Source organism: Strix uralensis, chromosome 20 (assembly GCF_047716275.1).
Source record: "Strix uralensis isolate ZFMK-TIS-50842 chromosome 20, bStrUra1, whole genome shotgun sequence".
Lineage (NCBI taxonomy): Eukaryota > Metazoa > Chordata > Aves > Strigiformes > Strigidae > Strix > Strix uralensis.
In genome coordinates this window covers 12,486,139-12,508,249 of record NC_133991.1, presented here as the reverse complement: position 1 = coordinate 12,508,249, position 22,111 = coordinate 12,486,139, and the positions used below count along the sequence as shown (strand labels likewise).

Here is a 22,111-nt window from a genome sequence, read left to right as displayed (position 1 = left end):
GCCACATCCTGGGGCTGGAAAGCAAACAGAGAGGCAGAGCTTGAACTGATGCTGTAATTACATTAAATGACAATGTCCCTCTCGCTGCAGCCCAGGCAGGAGGACAGATGTTTACTTTTGTTGGCTTTTCAGGCGGTGGTATTGCTCGGTGTGGCTGAAGCCCCTCAGGAGAGAAGGGGGGATGGATACACGTCGGCTGTCCGTGTGTTCACCAGGAGCTGCCTCTCCTCGGGATGGAATTTTTCCCAGTCTCATGGTTTCCAAAATCTGCGCTGGCCAGGCCTAATGGGCAGCACCTCTTAAGTATTGTTTGGAAAAGAAAACAGATTGCAACTTTGCAGTGCTAATATGCAAACGAGCACTCTGAAGGGAGGAAGAATTATTTCTGCTGACGGCAGCTAATGTTCCGTGAAAGTAAAATCACAAACCGCCTTGCACCTGGCTGGCTGAAATGCTGAAGGAGCAATGTTCTTCCAGTGCTCCCGAGGTGGCATCGCCTCCGTGCCGCCAGCGTGGAGGAGCGTGGCCCTGGCTCTGCCCGGCAGCACCTTCTGGGGGGGGAGGCTCGTCCTGAGAGCACCTCGTAGAGTGAAGGAGCCAAGATGAACTTTAGTGTTGTCGGCTCTCGTGGTTGTGCCGTGACTCTTGTGATGTTTGATATATTTAAGTGTCAGTTTGAGTGATGTGGTTACGTGGAGCTCTCGGCATTTGCTTTCAAAAGAGTAAAAGTTCCCCTGTGTTTCTGCAGTAGAAGCTTAAACACGTAAACCCTAATGGCTCCCATGTGAGTGCCAAACAGAATATTTTTAAATTATTGTGCACACATTTAAAAAGCACAGTTTCTGTGTGTTTGTCTTATGTTTTTGTCTGGTGATAACCCCTTGAGGCAGCTAGTGAGGGGGCAGGGCTGGAGCAGGACGGGTGGAGCTCAGGTTCTTCATTTGTTTGTGGATCTCACAAGAAAACACTTACCAAAAGTTACTCAGTTGTTGGGGAAATCTGTAGAAAATAATGCATGATATGTGCATATGCATGTGCACGTGTCAGGGAGACGGGATGTCTTGAATAAATAGACAGAGAAGGATACACGTGGGAGATAGAGCTGACGCCGGCAGGGAACCGAAGGCAACGATTTCCAGGGTCGTGACTGGCTCTGGGGCCACATACGGGTCACTTAAAATGCCTGTAGCTTAATTTCCCTTCTAGTCCCACCCTCTTCCTTGTCTATTAGATGGGTAAAACACAAAGATGTTTTGAGGCAGGGTGAATTAAATGTCTGTAAGAGAGTTTGGAGGCTCTCCAGCAGATGTTTTGAACTAGACTCTGTAGTTGCCTCTCTGGCGCAGGGCGGCGGTGGGAGCTCTGTGATTTAACACTGGTTTCAGATTGAACGAGATCAGAATATGCTCCTTCTCTTGCTTTTTAACGCAGACTAAAGTGGTTTTTAGCTGTTGACATATGTTTTAAAGTTATCAATTGGTCTGTGCTACAGTATGAGACGGGGAGCAACTTTGATCACAGAAGAAATTTCTGTGGCACCGATTTCTGACAGAAATGTAGATTGGAGTTTTATTATAGCAGTGGTGGAGCCACTGCTCTAATTCACAAATCCATTTTGTTAACCAAATGCTACAGCTTTGTGTAAACATGTGTATCATGCGGCATTAGATCAGTCTGCTTCCAGCAACAAGTGTGGACGTCTGCTTTCTGTCCTTTGTTAGGTTAGCTTGTGCTTTTTTTAAGGAAAGCGGCTTGTCGAGGGTGGGGGCTGTGGTTGTGTGTGGTGGCAGACATCTGAAACGCTGGAGAGGGAAGAGGGAAGCGGCTCTGCCGCGAGAGAGACGTGCCCCTGGGAGCGGGGGGTCCTCCCGCCGCTGTCCCCCACGTCCCTATCCTCTGCAGCCACTCTCTGGGGCTGCCCCAGGCTGCAGAGCCGGCTCCAGCCGCAGCTCGGGTTGCCCTTACCTCGAATCCCATCAGTGGGCAAAAACCCGCCAGTGCAGGACTGGTTTCAGCTGGTGTGGCACATCTGCTGGGCCAGACGTGGGCATTGGCCTCTCGGTTCAGAGCAGCCACTCTCAGTGGTGCCACCGCGGGACCTGCTTGGCTGCAGGTGGTTTAATGCTGCAGGAGAGACGGGTTTGGCTGCCGGGTTTGGCTCCTGTCCAGCAGCGGAGGGGTGGTGTGTCCCTGCCTTGCCGCGGCATCCTGAGGAGAATTAACCCAGAAGTGCTCTGGTACTGCCATTTGTGGCCAGGCCAGTGTGTGTGCTGCACCGGTGGATACAAAAAAGGGTCATTGTGGCAGCTCTTGCTTTATGTCCACAGCATTTGCCATCTCTGTTGTCACCCAGAGATATTTCAGCCACGTAGGAGATCCTGAACGGTGGCACTGGGGGACCTGGCGACCACCGAGGCCGTGAGCGCTTGGGCACTGGGCAGTGCCAAGTCTCTGTCCCTTCTCAGCAAAAGGTGCTGCTCTTCTGCAGTGAAATTTTAAGTTTGTTGGTGCAAATCTCCATCGATGCAGGGCTGTGAGTAGCACAGCATCTAGCAAGTTGTTCTTAGTTCATCTTTTGGGGTTTGTTCACTTGCTAGTGACCACGTGGAGTCGAGTCTCGGGTTCTGGCTGCAGGGTGGCCACGTGTGCCCTCTGGGCCCGTTTCCGTCGGGATCTCAGAGTGCTGAACTGCAGCTGTATGTTTACGAGCTGCAGCGCTGCTGGCCTGGGAGAAGGGCAGGAGGATTGGGGATGTCTCTCTGGCTCCTGTGAGCTCTCCCAGACGTGGTGTCGGTGTTGGCTCCTCTGACTCTCTTACTCCGTTTCAGAAATGCAGCGCTGGAACCTATTTTCCCGTCAAGCTAAGGAGACCCGGGGGACAGCTGCCTGTGTGCTGGCAGGCATAAATTGTTCTGGGCAATTAGACCTGGCTGCAGGACTTGATTGCGGAGATCGGATCCAGCCCAAGGCTTGCCTTGCTCTGTCTCTGTAAAAGCGTAGCAAACACATACGTGCCCTGCGGCCAAGGAGCGGGTAGCCCTGGGATGGTCCTGGCTCTCTGTGTCACTGCTGTCTTAAGCTTGATGTGGTTGTGAAAGGCATCCCCGGGGTACCCAGTGTCCCAGGGAACGGGGAGATGAGGGCTGCCTCACCACAATGATGAGTTGGTAATGCTGCCTCCAAGAGCGGTTTGTTCTGCGTCCCTATTTTCTTGCAGGGACCCCGGTGCCTGTCTCTGGTGGTGATCCTGGCTGCATGGGTGTATCGTACCTTTGGAGAAACGTCCCTGGGGGGTGATACGGTGCCAGGCGTTCTGCTGGCTGGAGGTCGTTATCAACCCGAGCTGACGTTACACCACCTCGCTGGCTCTGGCCTTGCTTCTTTTCCGTCTTGTTCTCTCTGGTCCTGCAGTGCCACAGCAGCCGCTGATGCTGAAGAATGAACTGTCTTTATGTTTCTGAACTGTTTGTTTGTTGTTTAGGTTTTTTGTGTTGGGGTTTTTTTTTCCAAAACCCTTGTCTTCCCAGTCAATGGTGTTGGCTAACGTGAGCTGGGAATCTGATGGGGACAAGGGAAGTTCTCAGCCAAGACAGCAGGTCAAAGGGAAACTCCAAGAGTCCTTGTAGAGTTTATAACTTGATCTGAGCATGGCAAAGAGCCTTGCTTTCATCAATACTTCGTGGTATTAATGCCAGAGAGGGAATTCATGAGAAATCACCTATGGAGTCATATTTAATTTCTCTTGCTGTGGAAAGCTGTTTTTTCTGGAGAGCATTAGTCATTCTTACATCCCCCTTGGTAGAGTAAGCGTTGAGTAGCACGTTGGTGTTTTGCAGGAGCATTTTGAAGTTCAAGAGTAGCCACTGTGCTTTTTGGCAAGCATTTGGGATGCTCTTTGCCATGTCACGGCTGGTGAGCAAGCCCTGAGATTAACGTGATTGAATGACTGTTTTAATTTCAGTCCTGATGGAGCAAAATTAGTTACAATGATATGTGTGTGTTGAATAAAATTGTAGTTTTATTAGCTATAATTGCTGAAGAAGACTTTTTAAAGACTTGACTGCTGGGGGGAAAAATTGCTAGCACTGGAATTTGTTCTTGCACAGTATGGCATTGATTATTATCCTGGTGCATAATATGTCAGTCCTCGGTTGGTGAGTCGTCGCTGCGAAACACTGGGAAGCGCTCGGTGAGGGACCTCGCTGCGTGTCTCCAGCCCCCCGGGGAGCACGACACAAACCGTGCCTGACCCGCAGAGGATCCCAATCTCTCCCGGGAAGCCAGGGCTACTGAGGGAAGCTGCTTTCAGCCCCGGAGGTCTCCGCTTCGCTCCCTGGCGCGCTGGCTGAGAGCAGCCGTTGGCGGGAGCAGAGCCCTTGAGCGGGGTGGGGTGGTGGAGCGGGGCCCAGCTCGGGGCCTGTGGGCCACCGTGGCCGTCTGCGCTGGGCCATGGCCCTGCCGAGGCGATGGCGAGCGGGCCGAGGGGGCCATGCTTGACAGAAAGAGGGGAAAAGGTTAAAATACTTGTTTCTTTGTTTAATTCCGTTGCAATCAAACCCAGAGGCCTGGTGCAGGGGAACCATTTTTTCTAACTGTCTGGCATGTGATATGCATTTGTCTTAATTTATGTGGGGGGAGGTTGTAAATCTGCAGAAGCACATTGCTGGCGCTTAGATTTCACATGCGCATTTAAAATAATAGCACCTGACAGTTTACTAGCAGCTAAGAGGTTTTTCTGCTTCAGAAAGCAAAATATTGGAGGAGTTGTGCAGTGTGTATAAATAATTTGAGGAATTAGACCAGAATATCCAGCACACTTTTCTTGGGAGATCAGAATAAGTGATAGACCTGTAAAGCTTACGAGTCAGGGATCGGAGGGGATAGAAACACAACCCAGCTGGGTGTAGCTGAATGTCATCCTTCTGTAATTTCTTTTCTCCCAGGACCCGATCTGAATTGCCATGGCGTTTGATTACAGTGCGTTATTTCATTTGTCTGCCCTAATTCTGCTTTACCTTGAAGGGATGGAGAAAGTAGCATCAAATCTGCTGGGGAGTGTTGGAAACAAACAGCCCCTCCATCCCCAGGGATGTGGGGAACGCAGGAACATCCCAACCTGCTCTGGACATGTCGGAAACTCAGGTTTTGGATCAGGAGAAACTTTCCTGGGCTGGATGAGGAGGAGCGTGAGGCATAAAGACTGTTGTGTGACGTTTGGTAGAGTTATGGGAGTTGGTAGTTTCCCCGTGGAGGTTTTACTCAACGAGCAAACTTGATTCAAACAAGAAAAAAAAAGAACTTGGAGCTGTGAAACAGTGGCTGCTGTTGCTCCTGGGCACACATACAGGCCCCCTGTAAATAAACATCAGCTTTACAGGCTGCGTGTACGTGGAGCACCGCTTGGGTTTGCCGGTCCGTGCGGGTATCCTGCCGTTGTAGAAATACAAGACCAGATGTGAAATTTTCCAGAAAACATCCCAGTTTGGTCATCGCGGCTCTCGGCAGCAGCCCCGTGCTCCCGTTCTGTCCTCCAGCAGCTTGCTGAGGCGCGACCGAGGACTCGCCTGCTCGTTAAGGTGTGAGCGGCGATGGGCAGGCGCCAGGTTTGATCATCTCTGAGTGCTCGGGACTGTCTCGTGGAAAAGAGAGGAGTTGAAAATCCTGGAGAGGAAGGGGGAGGAATGAATGGCGAATACCGTGTGTTCTTGTGCTGGGCTGGATCAGTTGCATTAAATTCAGAGCCTTTCTGAGTACAATTAATAGCCATTTTATTTAGGTCACCCTGGTTTTGTTGCTTTAAATGTATGCCTCCATTAAAGTGGAAGAAAATCAAATACATTTATCTCTGTGGAGCCTTTTGTGAACTGGTTGGGCATATTTTAAATAACCCTGGGAACTGTTAGGATTATTAAAGCCTTTGGCTCCTCCAGTTTTTTTTCTTTCCTCCTATTCTCCCCTATTCCTCCTTCCAGGCAGTGAGTAATGAACTGGTATAGCCCTTCCTTTTCTCAGAGCCCCAAGTGGATAGAAAAAAAAAAAAAAGTTAAATAAACTAAAGCCCATTAGTTAGGCTTTATATAAGAAACTGGGTCTGAATTGGATATATGTATGGGGTATGCTGGGACTGAGGAGAAGTCTGTTGGGCTTAAGTGTCCATTTGTAACTGGTATTTTCTGGGAAGTTTTTTCTTTTTTCTTTTTTTTTTTTTTAATTTACCTTAAGTGCTAAGACTGCTCATTTTGTAATACACTCTCATTTGATGCCCAGAATTAGTTCAGATTAATCAGCTCCTTAAAACCTCCATACTGAGCCATACTACATCTGAGAAAAGAGACAAATTTTGGGCTTGCCAGGTGCTGTCTGAGCGTGCCGGGTGGGAGGTGGCTCTCTGCTTGGTGGCTCAGCCTCTCACACCTGAACTGGGGAAATTCAGCTCTTTGCTGGTGCGGTGCTTTCCGCCGTGCCCGGAGAACGTGCTCACAGGAGGCCGCGTTGGTAGCCGGTGACAGGGCTGAGCTGGCCGTGTGTGTTGGGTGATCAGCCAAGCCTTGAGGTGGCAACTGCATCTTCCAGTCCTGCTTCTAACCATGGAAAAAACTTCCTTCTCTTTGTAAGCAAGGTGCTAGTTACACGTTTTGGGTTGAGACCTGGGAAACTTGTGGTTCAAGCATCTTTAAAATATTGGGTGAGCAAGGGAGCCTCTCAGGCTGGAGGAGGGGGTTAACTTTTGGACAGTCGCAGCTCCTGAATGTACTTGAGTTTAGTCTGTGGGTTGGTTTTAGGGTTTTTTTTTCCTTCCCCTGAAATAGGGATCAATTTGCTTACTACAGGGTTTACTGCCGGTTACCTTGACTGTGTCCCTTATTTCTCCTCGATGAAAACTTGAACAAGCCACTTGTGTTTGATTCACAGAGAACCGTGAGAAACGGGCTGTGTGTGTGAGGCAGTGTGGTTTTCTCATTCTATTCAGCCCTTTGTATATTCAAATTCTTCTAGTTTCAGTTCTTGCTGTTCTGCCAGATTTCCATACCATTGATGGGCTTTCTGAATTAATAAGTTTCTTTCTCCCCCTCCCTCCCATACCCTCGCCACCTTTTTGCAACTGGTGAAAAGTTTTTCTAAGCGCGCTGCCCTCTCCATATTGATTTTCTTCTCCTGCTTGTCTAACCAGCTCTTAGATGTTTTATTTTGCGAAGCGTTAATAGAATTTTCCTTTGCCATTGCACTTTTATCTATTCAGGAGGTTTCAAGAAGTCTCATTGTGTCACCGGACTATGGAGGAAAGAGGCTATTCTTCTGTTACAATGGCTGCCCTAAAAAATAACGCAGGGTGGGGTAAACGCAGAAAGGGCAGAGACGGAGATAAAATGTTCTGACCTTAGGAAACAGAAAAGATAACCAATTAGGCATTGTTGAAAGAGCACCAGCTGGCTTAAAGAACACCCCACTGATTATTTTTTCTTAAAGGCATGCTTGGTCCACATCTGAAACTCAGCTGCAGAGCCACTTGCCCCCTTGCAGGTTTTCAGATTTGAACTGGCGGGGCTGACCCTTCCCTGGGGTCCCAGAAGTCGGAGCCGTTGCTTGGAGAGACGGAGCCCACCCTGGGGCGCCTGCGCCCCTGCGGTCCCAGCCAGCACAGTGGAAACCTCCTGGGTCAGCCCATGCGGGCTGCGCTGGTTACTGCTAATAAGGATTTATTTGCATCAGAAAGATCTCTGCCAAGATCATCATTCCAGCCAAGCAGGGCTGTAGTATACATGGCACAAACCGCTCTTTGCCCAGGGAACATGTATCTGGGGGGCGAGACGTGTCGCGTCGCGTGGGCGGGAGAGGCGAGCGAAAGGGCAGGTGCCCGCGACGCCCAGGACCGGTACCCAGCGTCCCTCACCCCTCCCAGGGCCTGGTCCCGTGCCAGGACCCGTCCCTCCTCTTGTCATGGCAGCTCTTGGAGGAGCTGGGTGAGGCTGCACAAGAGGGTCAGCCCTGTCATGGGGCAGCTGCCGGCCCCAGCCGAGCCCGAGAGCGGGTTCTGCACACCAGAGCTCGGGCTTCAGCCTCCTGGAGGCTTCGGGCTGAGACGTGGCCATGCTGAAGTGAGGGTGGAGTTGTGTTGTGCCTTACCTGGTTTCTCCTCTCCCCCTAACCGCACTACAAGCAGCCTTTTCAAAGTCCCCAGTCATGTCCTTGCAGGAGGAGGTGTCATTTTGAAATGTCAGCCCTGTCAGTGCGGATCCAGCCAGGAGAGCGGCAGCCTCTGCGTCGGGGGTCGGGGAACCTCCCTGGGCTGGTGGGGTCTGTGCTGCAGCGTGTCCAAGACCCCTCTGGGATCTGCTGGGGGTTTTGAGGCAGAAAGGTTACAACTGGAAGAGTTACATGTTAAAACTTCTGCAGGAGGGGATGAAAGGGTGGTCAGCAGACGCGTGTGGACAGGGGCGGAGGAAGCAGCGACGCTCTGGGAAACAGCATTAGGTGTGACATGTAATTTTTGGTTCCAGTGAGGCCAAGACCTGTGAGAATGAAAAATAAAGATTGCTGTGCAAATGTAACCCCAGAGCAGAGATAAGCGGTGGTGGTGGGGTGAAGGGAGCTCTGTCCTTATCTGCCTTCTGATATTACTCATCCTTGCGAATTTTCTTCCTCCAAGTGAAGAAAGACAGCAGGACAAATGGCTCTGGGCTTAATGTGGTTTGGGTTTTTCAGTGCATCAGCATCTTTAGATCTCATTCAAGATGGGTATCAAGGAGCCATGCTGTTCTCCTCCATCTCAGGCCATTGCTAACACATTTTGTGAACCACTTTGAGAAAGTTAAGAACAAGTTAACCAGAGACAGGTTTTTAGATGAGTTTAGGTATAGTGTAAAGTTTTACTGCACTGCATTTTTTTACTGTATCCTGGAACATGTTTCAGTCCCATAGTTAAGAGAGGTTCAAGCCGTGTTTTTACCAGCTTCCCAAAATATGTCTCTGCCCAGCCAAGGCTGAGACTGTAAATCAGCCCAGAAGTAGGCTTGATGTGTGCTCCCCTGCATAAGAGGACTACAGGCAAACTGCACTCCCCGAACCGTGAATTTTATCCAGGCGGGAGCTTTCAAATCCTGCTGTAATTCCAGGGTCACGTTAAGGCAGCAGAAGGTGACACAGCTACCGAAAGTGGTCCCACCTTCCCAGGAGGGGCTGCCCTCCGCAGCAGCACAAGTGTTGGGTTAGCCGTGCCGGGAAGCTGCTCTGGCTTCAGACTAACCTGGGAGGGGCAGCACGGTTCGTTTTAACCTGGAGCAGTTCCCTGGCTTGATCTGCTGCACAGACGTGTTGGCAGCAGAGAAGAGGTCAGCAGGAAGCGGGCGCGGGTGGTTGGGGTGAAAGGCAGACCCTTTGGTGGCACCGTGTCAGGTGAAGAGAGCATGTAACTGCCTTGTAAGTCACTCACCTACAATAAATGATTTATAGAAGGCCAGAATATAAGAACTTGGAAGTATCATAAAAATTACTGTGGGAAAAAAAACCCTAAAAAACCCCCAAACAAACAAAAAGCCCCAAAACCCACCCCCACAGACAAGCAGTGGAGTCCTTTAAAGAAAAAAACAACTTTCTTTAAAGATCTTCTCCCTTCCTGCAACGTCTTCTGCAATTTATCCATGATACAGGTTTTCATCAGCCCCTCGTTTACAACAGGGAATAGCAAGTCTGTAATTTCTCTTCAGAAAGATTGCCCAAGACATTTCCTGCAGCATATTGGACCGACCTGCCCCAGCTCCTGCAGCCTCTGAGCAACAGTTTAAAATGTGATAATGCTGGAAAATAAACCCCAGCACAACATCTTCCTAAAATAAGTGTAAAATTTTAGGTGTGGCTGCACAGATTAAATGGAGGTGGAATAAATCATGCAAATAGTAATGAAAGTTGAAAGCAATTTGGTTGCACTTCAATACATTTCATCAGTCATCTCTCTTCTGAAGTGGAAATGCCAAGCCTGATGCGAATTAAACTTTCTCCCTCCTCCCTTTCCCCTCTTTGCTCTAGCTGTTCAAAAGGCCTTTTGAAAACCTCTGAATACCTTTCTTGGCTGACCAGATTTTACCCTCCTCATACTTCTTGAAACCTCCTAATTCTCAGCCGAGACAGTGACTCTAATTTGGAGAAGTCATGGGCTTGATTTGCATCCACAATCCCTCTCTTGGCCCTTCCTTATCTCCCTACAAAAGGGAAAAAGGCTGAGCTGAGGCACAGCCAGGGACTGACGAGAGGTGGAAGAGCTCCTTAGATATTTGGCTTTTTAGGGCAACAAAACTTTTAATGTTCGCTTTTCCACTTTAAGATCAAATGCCAGCTAGGATGGGGGTTGAAAGCAGCAGATTTCCCAAAGGAAGAGCTGACTGAGCAAAAGCAAGATCTGATGCACCATTTGTACCCGAGCTGAGGCTGCTCCTGCTTTTGTCTCCCCTTCCCAGTCTGTCTGTCGTGTCTTTGCGAACCCTGCGGCCGGTGTGTTTAAGCAGCATCTCCCCTCTTCTCTTGCAGGTAGAGGACGCCATGCTTATGTTTGACAAGACGACCAACAGGCATAGAGGTAAGAGAACGGCAGCTCAGACATCACACTTTGTGACAGCTCCTGCATGGTGAGCACAGCAAAAACCAGTGTCAACGTGGTGACCCGGTGGCTAAATGCAGTGGTACTAAATCCCTCTGACCTGCGGGTGCTGCGGAGGAAGGGCGTGTAGCGCCACGTCATGTGGATTTTCTCATTAGAGATGACTTTTCTGCTCAGTCTCTAACTACTTATCTCTGGGAGGACCGTTCTCAGGCTCTGTGGTGTCCGTGGAGATAGTAAAGCCCCCGGAGCTGTGTGTGGTGAGGCTGCAGGGAAGCAGAGGGTTTGTACCACGGTGGCTAGCATTAGATTAAGCTGGGCATAAGGCCAGTTAAGCTGAGACACCAGAAAATCAAGGTGCTAAGCCCCTCCACTGGGGTTTCAAGCATGCTGGAGTTTTTACCTCCAGTGATGGTAGCTCAGAATAAGCAGGATCTCCAGAAGAGGAATTTTCCTCCACATATTTCACGAGAGACACAGGGTTTCATCAGTGCTTGTACAGTTCAGTGAAAATGAGCTGAGGATTATTTTCAATGTTATGGCCATTCCTTTCAGTGGAAATAAATGATGCTTCTCGTGTCTCTTGGTGAGTGGTAAAAGTTATCGCTGCAGCGGAGACGCTGAGCTCCAGGCAGAGAGCAGCCTGGCAGCTGGAGCAGGGGGTAAATGTACCTGGGCTCTCCCAGTGGCACCAGAAACTGCACTGGGGACAGGCTCCCTCTTCCCTCCTCTCCGAACAAGACTGATTTCATGCCACCAGCATCCCCGCTTTAACACGGCGCGTGTTTGGAGGCAGGGCAGGAGGCCAGCGCAGCTCGTGGCTTCCACCCCTCTGCGACGGCGGGGACATGTAGCCCCGAGGTTTGTCGTTTGCCCTTCGCGCTCCGGCCTCTTTGCGGGGGCTCTCTCGATTGATATGGTTATTGTCTCGGCGGTGTGTGTAGCCTGTTTGTTTAGGGGGTGGAGGTGTCAAGGAGCCTGGGCCCGGCCGGGCAGCGATGGGAACGGCAGAGGGGAGCAGCCCAGAGTGCCTGACTGCTGCCACCTCGCCCCGTCTTCATCTCCGTGGCAGGGTCAGAAGACCTGACCTCCCAGCGCTGTCCCAATTATTCACTGCTCTGATATTTGCCTTAACGAGCAATGTAGTAGTTCGTGGGGATGGCTGGGTGAGTCAGGCAAACCTCCAGGATAGGATTTCTGCCCTCCAGCAGTTCCCCCCCAGGCACTGATCCCTCTCTGAAGTCAGGGATCCGAGTACCCTGGAAAATTCAGCAGCAGCGAGCAAAAGGCTTGCTTGGAAAGATAAGCTCTTCGAGCCAGGGAAGGCATGTGAACAGCCAGTGCCCATCAGTTTTGTAACAGGAACCAAGTGTTCAAAACTCTTACATAATTTGGAAAGTTCAACCCCTGACAACCTCCTTTTATATCCAGGGAATTTTCCACCCTTCTCTTTGCAACCACCCTTCTCTTTGCAACCACCCTTAAAAGGGCCATAAATACCCTTCTCCATTCAGGATCTTGGCATGTTTGTTGCATTTAGGAGCTGCGTTACGTGGTGCTTTTGTGCTGGACACAAGGGCCCCGCGTCCCCGCTCGGACGTGGTCTGCTGGCAGCTGGGCTCAAGTTGTACCGGGGGGCTCTGGTCCCAGCAAGGCACATACTCAGCAGATTTGGCCCCTGTGAATGTGTTTCAGTGACTTCTCTGCCTGCGTCTGTTTGTATTCCTTGTTTTCTTCTCTTAAACTGTTTCTTAACCTGGCAAGTTTACACGGTGTGCATCGGGTAGGCTGACAGTGCATCCTGGCATTCATTTCCCTGCCCTGTCCTTTTGAGGCTTTTGCAGCCCAATTTGCCAGGCCCTGACCTGCAGTTTCTTGTCTCTGCCTCTGTCACCCCACAGAGTAGGTCTCTGCTGTCCCTCTCCAAGGGGCTGGTGCCACGGGGGGGGCTCCACATGGGCGTCCTGGGGGACGTCAGCCTGTCCTGCAGTCCATCGGCAGTGCCGGGCGGCCCCAGCAGCTGCCTCGACCCCAGGTAAGGGCTCTGCTCCAGACACAGGAGGAGAAAGTCTCCATTTGCTGAAATGTCCCAAATCCTGGAGTTTTGTTCCTGCTGAGGCTCTTGCTGTACCTGCAGTGAGCTCTGTTCCCACCCACCAAACTCATTGGGGTCTCTTTGACAGCCTGTGGCTTGCCTGGGCTCTGCTGCCAACGTAGGCAGGAGACTCTGCAGGGACATTAAAATTAGAGCAGTTGTTAGACCTTCCTCTGCTCCCTGCAAGCAAGACACTCGTCTCTTCCCCGTGTACCTCGAGGTGATCCCTCCATTGTCCCCCGCCGGTGGCACTGTGCTGCCGTAAGCGCTTCCCAAGGCATGAGGGCACCGGGAAGCGTTGGCATTTGTGCTCTGCTAGTGCTGAGCTCTGCTAGTGCTGAGCTCTGCTCGAACAGCTCCAGTTCAGCTTCCCTGGGCTCTGTGGGGAAGCTGGAACAGAGCGCTGGGGAGCCCCGCTGTCAGGTGTGAACCTGAGCGATAAGCCCCAGAGGATGGATTCCTCTTTCAAAAGCATCTTCCCACTGTCTTACCTGGAGAAAAGGGCCATAACTGCTGAAGTTGAGGGCTGTAGATGTAGAAGGTACCTTAGCTGCTGTGCAACCTTTTGTTTTTTCCACAAAGGGCTTTTTTCCCCATGATACATGTTGAAGATAAGAGGCAACAGGTCTTTTTTTCCCCAGGAATTCTGTGAATTTATTTCACTGGTTGTAGCCTGTTTCTTCTACATGCAAGCCATAACATTTCTCTTCGCATTAGCATCCTTGTGTAATCTCCCAGACGAGATCTAAGAGGGGAGGAACTAAGAGCCCCAAAGGACCAAAAGCAGACTCAAGTGCCGTGGGCGGAGGTGACGTTACCCGCACCTCCCCTGTGCTCCACCGGCACCAGGCTCTGTCCTGCTTGCTGGTGCCGCCCAGGGCCCCGCTCCTGGCAAATAAGGGACTTCTCTGGCACCCGGGAGGGTCAGCTCTGTTTGGGAGGCTGTTTCCCAGGGAACAGGCTTACCCTTTTGCTGGGTGAAGGACAACGCTGCTCATTTGCCAGGATTAGATAAAATTCCTGCGAGCGAGTGAAGCCTGACCGGTGCCGAGGGGCTGCGCTGCTGCAGCTGGAGCAGCTGCCAGGGAGGCCTGAAAGTCTGAGCTCTGGGTCTTTACCTCTGCCAGGTAGAGGTGGAAGGAAGAAACAGGTGTAAAAGGCAGATTAAAGAGTCATCTTCATCTTCACACTCGAATTTATCCAGTCTTTTCTGACATTTTTTCCTTTTCTGTACAGGTAGCTACCACTAATCAGGCTAATAAACTGGCTAGTGGGCTGTTGTGATGAAGCGAGTTCTGCCGCATCGATCGTTTATAAAATCACCCAGGATTTTACAAATTGTGACATTCTGATTGTGTTGGAAACATGTTTAAAATGCAGTAGCATGCAGCAACAGTGTTAATGGCAATTCTTAAAACCACTTGCGGATTGCAATCTGTATCTTCAAATTAGCCAAGGGAAAGAGAAATGGCAGATAAAATATCCGTTGTGGTTTACTGTAGTTAGTCTATGCCTAGAATAATCAACGTAGGCACGGGAAAGGAAAAGCATTGAAATTCACTCCCTACTGCTAGAAGGCGAGATAAATTTCCTTGCAAGCAAATTGAGAATATTTGTTGACATAATTCTGGCACGTGTGTGTTACCCGTGTGCGCGTGTTCCGGTAGCGTGTCGCTCGCCCGCACTGGACCAGCACCGGCTAGTTAGTGGAAATGCGCAGAGTGAACCAGACGTAGCAAGAGGGATTTTCAAGACTGCTCGTTGTTGAACAGTTTTGTTAATACCTTGGGAAGGCTTGAAGATCCCACCCGAAGTAAAACTTAATGCCTTGCCAGTAGAGCACGTAACTTTTATAACATTAAAAATGCCATCAAGCTAACCGTGTTGTTGCCTCTGCTGCTTTTTCTTTTTTAATGTCCAACCATTCCTGGATGTTCCCTAAGGACAATAAGGCTCAGAGCTATTGCATTTCCTGCCTTTCTGGCTAGCTGTGTTAAAGGCAGGCTACAAAATCTGTGAGTGAAGGAGTGGTTAATTTTTGGAGTACTGTAGGTAAAACATTCCCTAGCTTCATTGGGATGCAGCATCTTCTTGCAAGGGTTCTTCTAGCTTGGCCACTTAGTTGAGATAGTGGGCGCGCAGTGGACCAGCATTTCAAAAGGCAATTGTCTCTGGGTCAGCTTAGTTAGACGCCATTTCTTTTTTGAAAGAAAGTGTTTGTAATCCTCTATTTCTGTACCCTGAACTGTACTTTTGCACTTCTGTACAGGGAGCAAAACCACACGCAATGTCTGCAGACACTCTGGAAGATCGCTTTCATCGCTGGCTTCGCTGCCTAAAATTTCATAGAGCTGAAAATTACTGGGTCAGTCTTGAAAGGATTTAGTAATTGGAAAGAAAAAAAGGAGGGGGCTGTTATTTTGTTACCCTTGCCAAGTGCAGATAAAATCTGGAGTTCAGCATTAGTTATTGATCTTGGGGGTTGGAGGGAGCCTGGCGCGATGATGATGTCCTTCTGAGTTCATTGTGGAAGGAGCTCCTGAAGGCATACCAATGCGCCGCGGGACGGGGCGGCCGCCGGGCCCTGGTGCTCTGCCCGCGCCGGGCCGTCCCCGGCCGGGGGAGGCTGCGCTGGGGTGTCCAGCAAAGCGAGCAAACACGCCGTAGGCAGCGGGCTGCTGAGGAGGAGGGAGGGTTAGATGAAAGCGGCTGAAGCGAGGGCTGCGGGAGCGGGCTCAGCCCTTCCCAGGCTGAGCATGTTTTGTGGAAGGGAAGACGCAGCAGAGTGGAGTGTCCCTGGTAGGTTTGTTAACTCCCCTCCCTTTCCGCGACTGGTCAGTGTGAGGGTAGAGATGAGCCAAGAGAAGGTGCCGTGTCGGTCAGGTATCGTACTGGGATGCTCTCAATCACAGCCTTAAACACTCCCCTCCAGCCTATACTTGTTACCTGCTTGCCTGTAGCCATCGACTGCCCCAGAAGCTGTCTGCGGCGGGCACCACGACAGTCCCACGTCCTGAACCTGCAAGAGGACAAAGATTTTGAGTGATCGAATCCCCCAAGCTGTAATTGCCAGTATTGAATGTAGTACCCTATGTTTTTCAAAGCCACACAGCCCCCAGAGTTATTTTCGTATCAATTAACTCTCTCACACGGTTAGGAATGGCAAGGGGAGAGAGGAGGGAAGTGACAGCATGTGATTTGGACTTCTTTAATCTTAAAACTAAACAAAATTAAAGAAAGGCAGTCTGTCTGCGTGATATAAACAAAATTCTATGTGTTGGGGGTTAAAACATCTCCAGAAGACAGGCATTGATTGTGGCAGAGCTTTAAAACAACTTGGATTGTTGCAGTTGTTGCCCGCCTCCGTTGTTTGCCGTGCCCGCAGCCACGCGGAGACCCGTGTGCCCGAGCTTTGGGTTGGATCTAAAACCGCAGACTTCAGCCTTGACAGATTTGTGTGCCTCCTAGCACCGAGACAGTGCGCAGGAGCGCAGGGTCTGCTGCGTCCTTCGCCCGGGCTCCGCTCCCCGGGAGGAATGTGAGGGTCGTGCTTCGCGTTTGCGCTGTCCCCATCCAGCAGATTTTGGTGCATAAAAGTAATTGTCCAGGTGGAAGCGGTTGGCGTAATGGTTGTGTTTATTGGGAGAGACAGGAGTGATGTTGTTAGTGAGATATCGTCTGTGCCTCGGCGAAGGATGATGCTTTTCTTAGGAGAAAAATAGCCTTTTGTGTTCCGTCTGGCTGCCAAAACCTCAGTTTTGTAGTTGACCTCTGAAGTTATAATTGACATTTTTATAGATGAGATACAAATATAATTAAGAGTCGCAGCAATTATTTGTTTATTGCCATCTCCCTCAAGTAAGGCAAGGTCATGTGCATTTAAAAATACATCCCCAGGCAGTTTTGAGTAAAGAGTATTTAAAATATATAGAAATAATTGCCTAATTTGGTCATTTTCAGCATAGCTTTTCTTGGCAGCAGTCTGGCGATAGTACCGAGCGTTTTGAGGACAGCTCGGAGGGAACCTTCCGTCTGCTCCCATGGTTTTGCTTTTAGAAGGATGAGGCTAAAAGGAAAGCTGCTGTTTGGCCAGGTTTAACCCGTAGGATTTTGGAAAAGCATCCACAAACACGGTGGTGGTATTTTTTTAGAGCATAAAGTGCTTGAAGGGCTGTGGATGAAAAGTGTGACATAAGATATAAATAGAGGCAGTATTATTGTTATTGCTTTCCTAGATGAGATGGGCTTTTATTCCCTCGTTGGTTGTATCACTTCATAAATGGGACTCCAGAGAGTGCAGTTGTTTGGAGGGAAGCGCTCGCTCGGCTCGGCCTCACCGCTCCCAGCCGGTGAAACTCATCCCAGGGACCTGGGCTTGGCAACACCGCCAGAGACTTTAACCCTTGATGTGTAGAGATGCAGAGTGTTGATCTTCTGCCAAAGGCACAGAGGATCAGGGGGAGGAGCAGCTGCAGACAGGGGGTATTAAAGTGGTTTTTAAGCAAATATTTGCTTCAAAACTTCAGGAGGGCTGTGAAGATTCATTAGTTAATACTATTTACCATTTACAGACCTATCAGTGAAAGTGGTGATGGCTGAGCAGTAATACCGTCAGTCATACCTATCTATTTAGATTGCAGCTATGACATGTGCCATATTAATATTTTATATGTGTAGGCTTTTAATATTACATCCTCACTTATAAATATTCATGTCATAAAACACATTAGCGGCTGCAGTGCTGGAGAGCAATATTCACATCTCCCTGCTCCGTGTCGTGAGTTCACCTCCATCCCGGGCGGAAGCAGGGCGGGAGCTGGGGTGGCTGCGCCTGGCGAGACGGAGCCCGGGGAAGGGGCTCATGGTTTCAGCCCCACGCTCAGGGCCGGGTGGCCACGGCCCACCAGTTTCCCATTTGGCATCAATTCCCCCCCCTTCACCTCTGCGTCGGGCCGGGGGGACGGAGAGCATTATCCCCCCGGGCCAGGGTGACAGCTGCTGCCAGGGTGGTGGCTTTTGCGTGGCGCTGCTCCCTCCTTCGGTGTTAATAAACACAAAACAAAAAGGAAAACCTGCCAATCCTTGGATCCGTCTCCCTTGTCTTTTAATTTCCTGGCCAGCGCCTATTGCTGCTGCATCAGGGCACCTTACGTGAAGTGTAAAAATAAATGCATTCAAGCCAGTATGAGCCCTGCATCCCAGTAGACTCTGTTTCAGAATAGCAAATAAGGCTCCTGGCCACGCTTTTCAAGGCGATTATTGAACGTCTCGGGTGGTTACAGTCATTCTGCCCCCAGCCTCATGCTGGATAACGCCACCTGAGGCTTGGAATAATTGCCCAGCTATGTACTGTCTGTCATACCTTATTGCTTAATTTTATACCAGTAATGAAAATTACATCCAGAGGAGGAGAAAGAGCAAACAGCTGCACTGGCCGGGACGCACCGAAGGAATAGATGTGTGCAAATGCCTTCTCTAAAGAAGGGGAGAGACTCAGCTTGCCAGCAGCACTCGGGAGATGGCTTGACGGTTTTATTTTCTTGTTTAACAAACAAATGCAACAGTAATAATAAGAAAAAAAACCCTGCCAACCTCCAGCAAAGGTTGCTAACACAGCCCAGCAATTAGTTGGGAAGTCTCGGGTTACACAATCAGACTTTAAGGTAAATATCAACTTTATATTGTAAAGGACAGTAGGTTTGTAAAGCTCGTTTCTATCTGGTATCTGGGTCGTGGGCAGCTCGGTGCAGCGGGTGTCGGGCACTAACGGGGGCAGGAGGCACCGTCCTCCTCTCATCCCGTGGTGGGAACAGCTGCAGGAGGGGAGGGCCAGAGCCGGAGCTTGTGGGAGGGAGGAGGTGTACAGGAGGAAATTCAGCATTTTCCGTCCCACCTGTGTACAGGAGATATTAAATAGCTTTTGAAATACCAGTTAAGCTTTCTGGGATATGATAAATGATGGTTTTGCAGATCACCAGAGGCTGATATCCAGATGCCTCAGATGGGGAAGCAGAGGGACAGAGATGGGAGATGGCAGTGCTGGTCTCACAGAAGGTACCAGTGTGGCGTCCAGGGCTAGACATAGGCAGGACCACGAGCAGAAAACTGGGCGTTTCCTTCCCGTAGATTAACAGTCACTGGCAAAAAGAAAAATCTTCCTGTTCGCTTAGTACTGAACAGTGTCAATAACTTAATGCAGTTCGACGGCAGTCGTATTGGAGAGTGCAAAGTAAATCAGTGGAGCTTTTCTCATCTCTGAAGGATTCTTCAGGAAACATAAAGCAAAAGTTGTGCAAATATGTAAGAACTTTTTTAAAATTCTGATAATGGTTCAGTGCACCTGCAGAAAGTCAGTATGTGTGAGCTCTGCTGGGATGAGTGCTTGTGTTAGAAACAGCCAACGTCATCTTCCCGGCTGAAACTGCGTTGAGAAGACAGTGAGGTCATTGTAAGACGACTTCAGTTTGCCATCTTCATTGTCACTGCTGCACAGCCAGTTTGAGTGACAGATAAATTAGCAAAAATCCTGATGATCTGTGAATGGAAAGAAACTCTAAATGCCGTGAATAAGTTCTTGCTTATGAATCTACTCAGCTGATGAAACCAAAACCCTTTTGCTTCCCAGAATGCGGGAGCGAAGTGATTAGCAGGTAGGGCCTCAAGTCTTGTGGGACCATTTGAAAATGTTAATTGAGGAAAGGCCAGAAACAGGAGGAGAACAAAATGCAACATTTACATAGACGGGCAGTCTTAATACAATGAGCAGAATTAAAATCAGCGTGGTGACCTTGAGAAAATAGGCAGCTACTTGCAGTGTGCCCGTGCCCAAAAATGTGATGTGAAAATCTTGAGACGCAGTGCGCAGCTTTCCCTCCCCGTGTGGTGTTTTCCTCTCCCAGTGGATCGCTGAAAGCAGACTGGGCGAGTCCTCTCAAATACGCGTGGAGGGGGTTGCTTTTTATTTTGTTTTGTGTCTGTGCTTTGTATCTGCAGGGTTTGATAATAAAGCATTTACGGAGGGTGAGGAGGACGTTCCCAGCAGCCTGAAGAGGCTGAGGGACAGCGAGCCAGAGCCCTTTGATGTCCCAGAAAGGGGCTGGTTTGTCCCCCTGTGCCCACTGCAGTCCCCAGAGTAAATCACTCCTGGGGCTGCCACCTCGCTCATGCCCGAACCCAGATGCTGCTGAAGTCTTTAATTTTACAAGGTCATTGCCATATGTTTAAACAAACGGATAACACATCCCCTATCCTAAAAATCTTGAGATTCAGCAGAAATGTGCGTTACACAAATAATGCCGGTAGCGCAGGGGAAGGCTTTTATCCCCGAGCCTCCTGTTTGAGCGGGCTCTGCCACGCTGTCTCTCTGCCATCCTCGCTGTCCCTGGCTGTGATTCTGCTTTTCTGGGCATTTGTTTTTAAGCGTTGGTGCCTCAGGTGGGGGATGCTGGTCCGAGCTGTAGGGTGCACCCGCGCAGGTCTGTTTTTGTGAGGCAGAAGCTTGGAGTGACTCTGCTGCTGAAGGAGGGTTGGCAATGGGGTGTGTGAATGGAAGCATTGCTACCCTGCAATTAACGGTTTACAGCTCTTGCATGGATACATTCCACCTAATCAATCCTCTTGTATTAGCAAATTAGAAGCTGTTAAAATTACTAGCTTAGATATGTAAAATGTGTGCTGCGGTAACACTGTGTCTGGTCTCGGGGCCGGTCCCGCAGAGCCTTCCCTCGCCTCCCACTCCAGCCTTCGCCAGCCGCCGTTTCACCCCCGCACGCCCTCACCTGCCTCTGCCCCTTCCCCGTCTCGCTCCCCAGGGCATTTGCAGCTCGATCCACTGCACCCCCGTGATCCTCTTCTGCCCAATTTCAGTGGCCGCAGAGCCGGCGGCATCGCGGCTCCAGCCCGGGGATCCCAGTGGCCCCATCAGCCCCATCTCGCACTCGCAGGGCCGGTCGGGACTGTGGGAGGAGGCAGCCGTCAGTGTGGGCAGTGATTTTGTGTGGGAGACAGTCTGGGATTTCACAGCTGAGAATATTCTTGGAGAGTGGGCCAAGAAAGCCCGTTGCTTTTCTCTGCTCTCCTCTGCTACAGCTCTAGTTTTCTGCCATGCTGGAGCAAGGCTCTGCGGGTGTTTGGTGCTCCCAGAGACCCTGCTGACTCCTGCGAGTGGGAGAAGGTCCTTGCAGTTCTCTGCAGCCCCAGCACATCCGCATCCCTGCCCGGTGTCACCGTGGGGGTTTGCCAGCGGTGGCCCGAGACACATGGGGGGCTTGGGTCCTGCCCCTCCTCGCACAGGGCCCCGCAGCACTCGGCAGCTTGTCTCAAGGCTTGGCTGCATCGGTGCATCCCGCATTTCAGGGGTTTGTCCACCAAAGAGAGAAAATTGGAAGCCCTGAGCCACAGTTAGAGCCAAGTTCCTGCCCTGGGAATTGAACAAACAGGAGCTGCAAGGGCAAACCGTTTGCTGCTGTAAATCGTTGTGTATCTGTTGACTTTGGCGAGCCCGTGGCAAATAGCTGCAAGCGAAGGGCAGAACCCTGACCCACAGTGATGGTACAAGGTGACAGCGTCGTGTTCGGCCCCCATTCTGTTAGTAAGGAGCAGCACTGGTCGCAGGACTGTGCCTGAGCTCGGCTTTGCCCTTTGCTTTCCTGGCTCCTTCTCGCTTGTTGGCCAAGAGGGCAAGGATTGATTTTTGTAACTCTGCCTTCACCTCCCTGCCAGCGGCAAGGGAACAAAAAACATCTCTAAAAAGAGTGATTCTTCCACCTTTTTATCCTCCCCTTCTTTCCTCCCTTCAGATGAGACCCTTTGAGCTTGCTTCCCCAAATATCCAGAGCTCTGGAGTTCGTGGCGGGGGGCGCAGGGTCACACCGGGCAGTTGTGTCGCACAGAGCTCGTACAAGGTCCGTGCCGTTCCGCACCAGCGCCCTCTTACCTGCACTCAATAGTAGTTTTCCCAAAACGTTAAGTTTTGACTGAAGATTTCTTTAATTAGGTTGATTAATACGTACTGGCAAGGAGTGATTTTGCTTATTCTGTATGTTTTTTGTATATATAAGCTGAAGTAAGAACATCTGGCACTTTTTTCGCTGGATCCGATAGATTAGGTAGGTTGAAAAACAGCTTCTTTGAGAAAACTGCTGGTTGGTGGATTTGGGATGCGTTTGGTTTTTTTTCTTTTTAATTTATTGAGTGTTTTCTGGACCAGAAAGATTACCTTCAACTAGTGTAATAATTCACAGGTTCTTCTCCATTTTAGAACACCTGTCCATGCTAACAGCTTCATCATTTCTCCGCTTTGGAAGACCAGGAGTGAGCGATACACCACTACTAACCCCCTGCAGCCCTCCCTTGAGTGATTTCAAAGCTCTTTGTGGGCCTGTAGTGAATTAAACCTTGCAATGTCCCAGTGAAGCCGGTACAGG

General features: G+C 50.2%; 1 protein-coding gene across 26 annotated transcripts in view; it reads left to right on the top strand.

The window, feature by feature from the left end:
• MSI2 (musashi RNA binding protein 2) overlaps window positions 1-22,111 on the top strand; it is a 255,858-nt gene that overhangs the window by 143,283 nt on the left and 90,464 nt on the right. For all 26 annotated transcript variants that reach the window (XR_012631757.1, XR_012631754.1, XR_012631755.1 and 23 more), the window contains exon 7: window positions 10,522-10,570. Coding sequence is in view for 21 of the 26 variants with exons in the window: in XM_074890669.1 (XP_074746770.1) it covers window positions 10,522-10,570 (49 nt within the window). In the remaining 5 variants the exon portion in view is untranslated. The remainder of the gene's footprint in view (window positions 1-10,521; window positions 10,571-22,111) is intronic.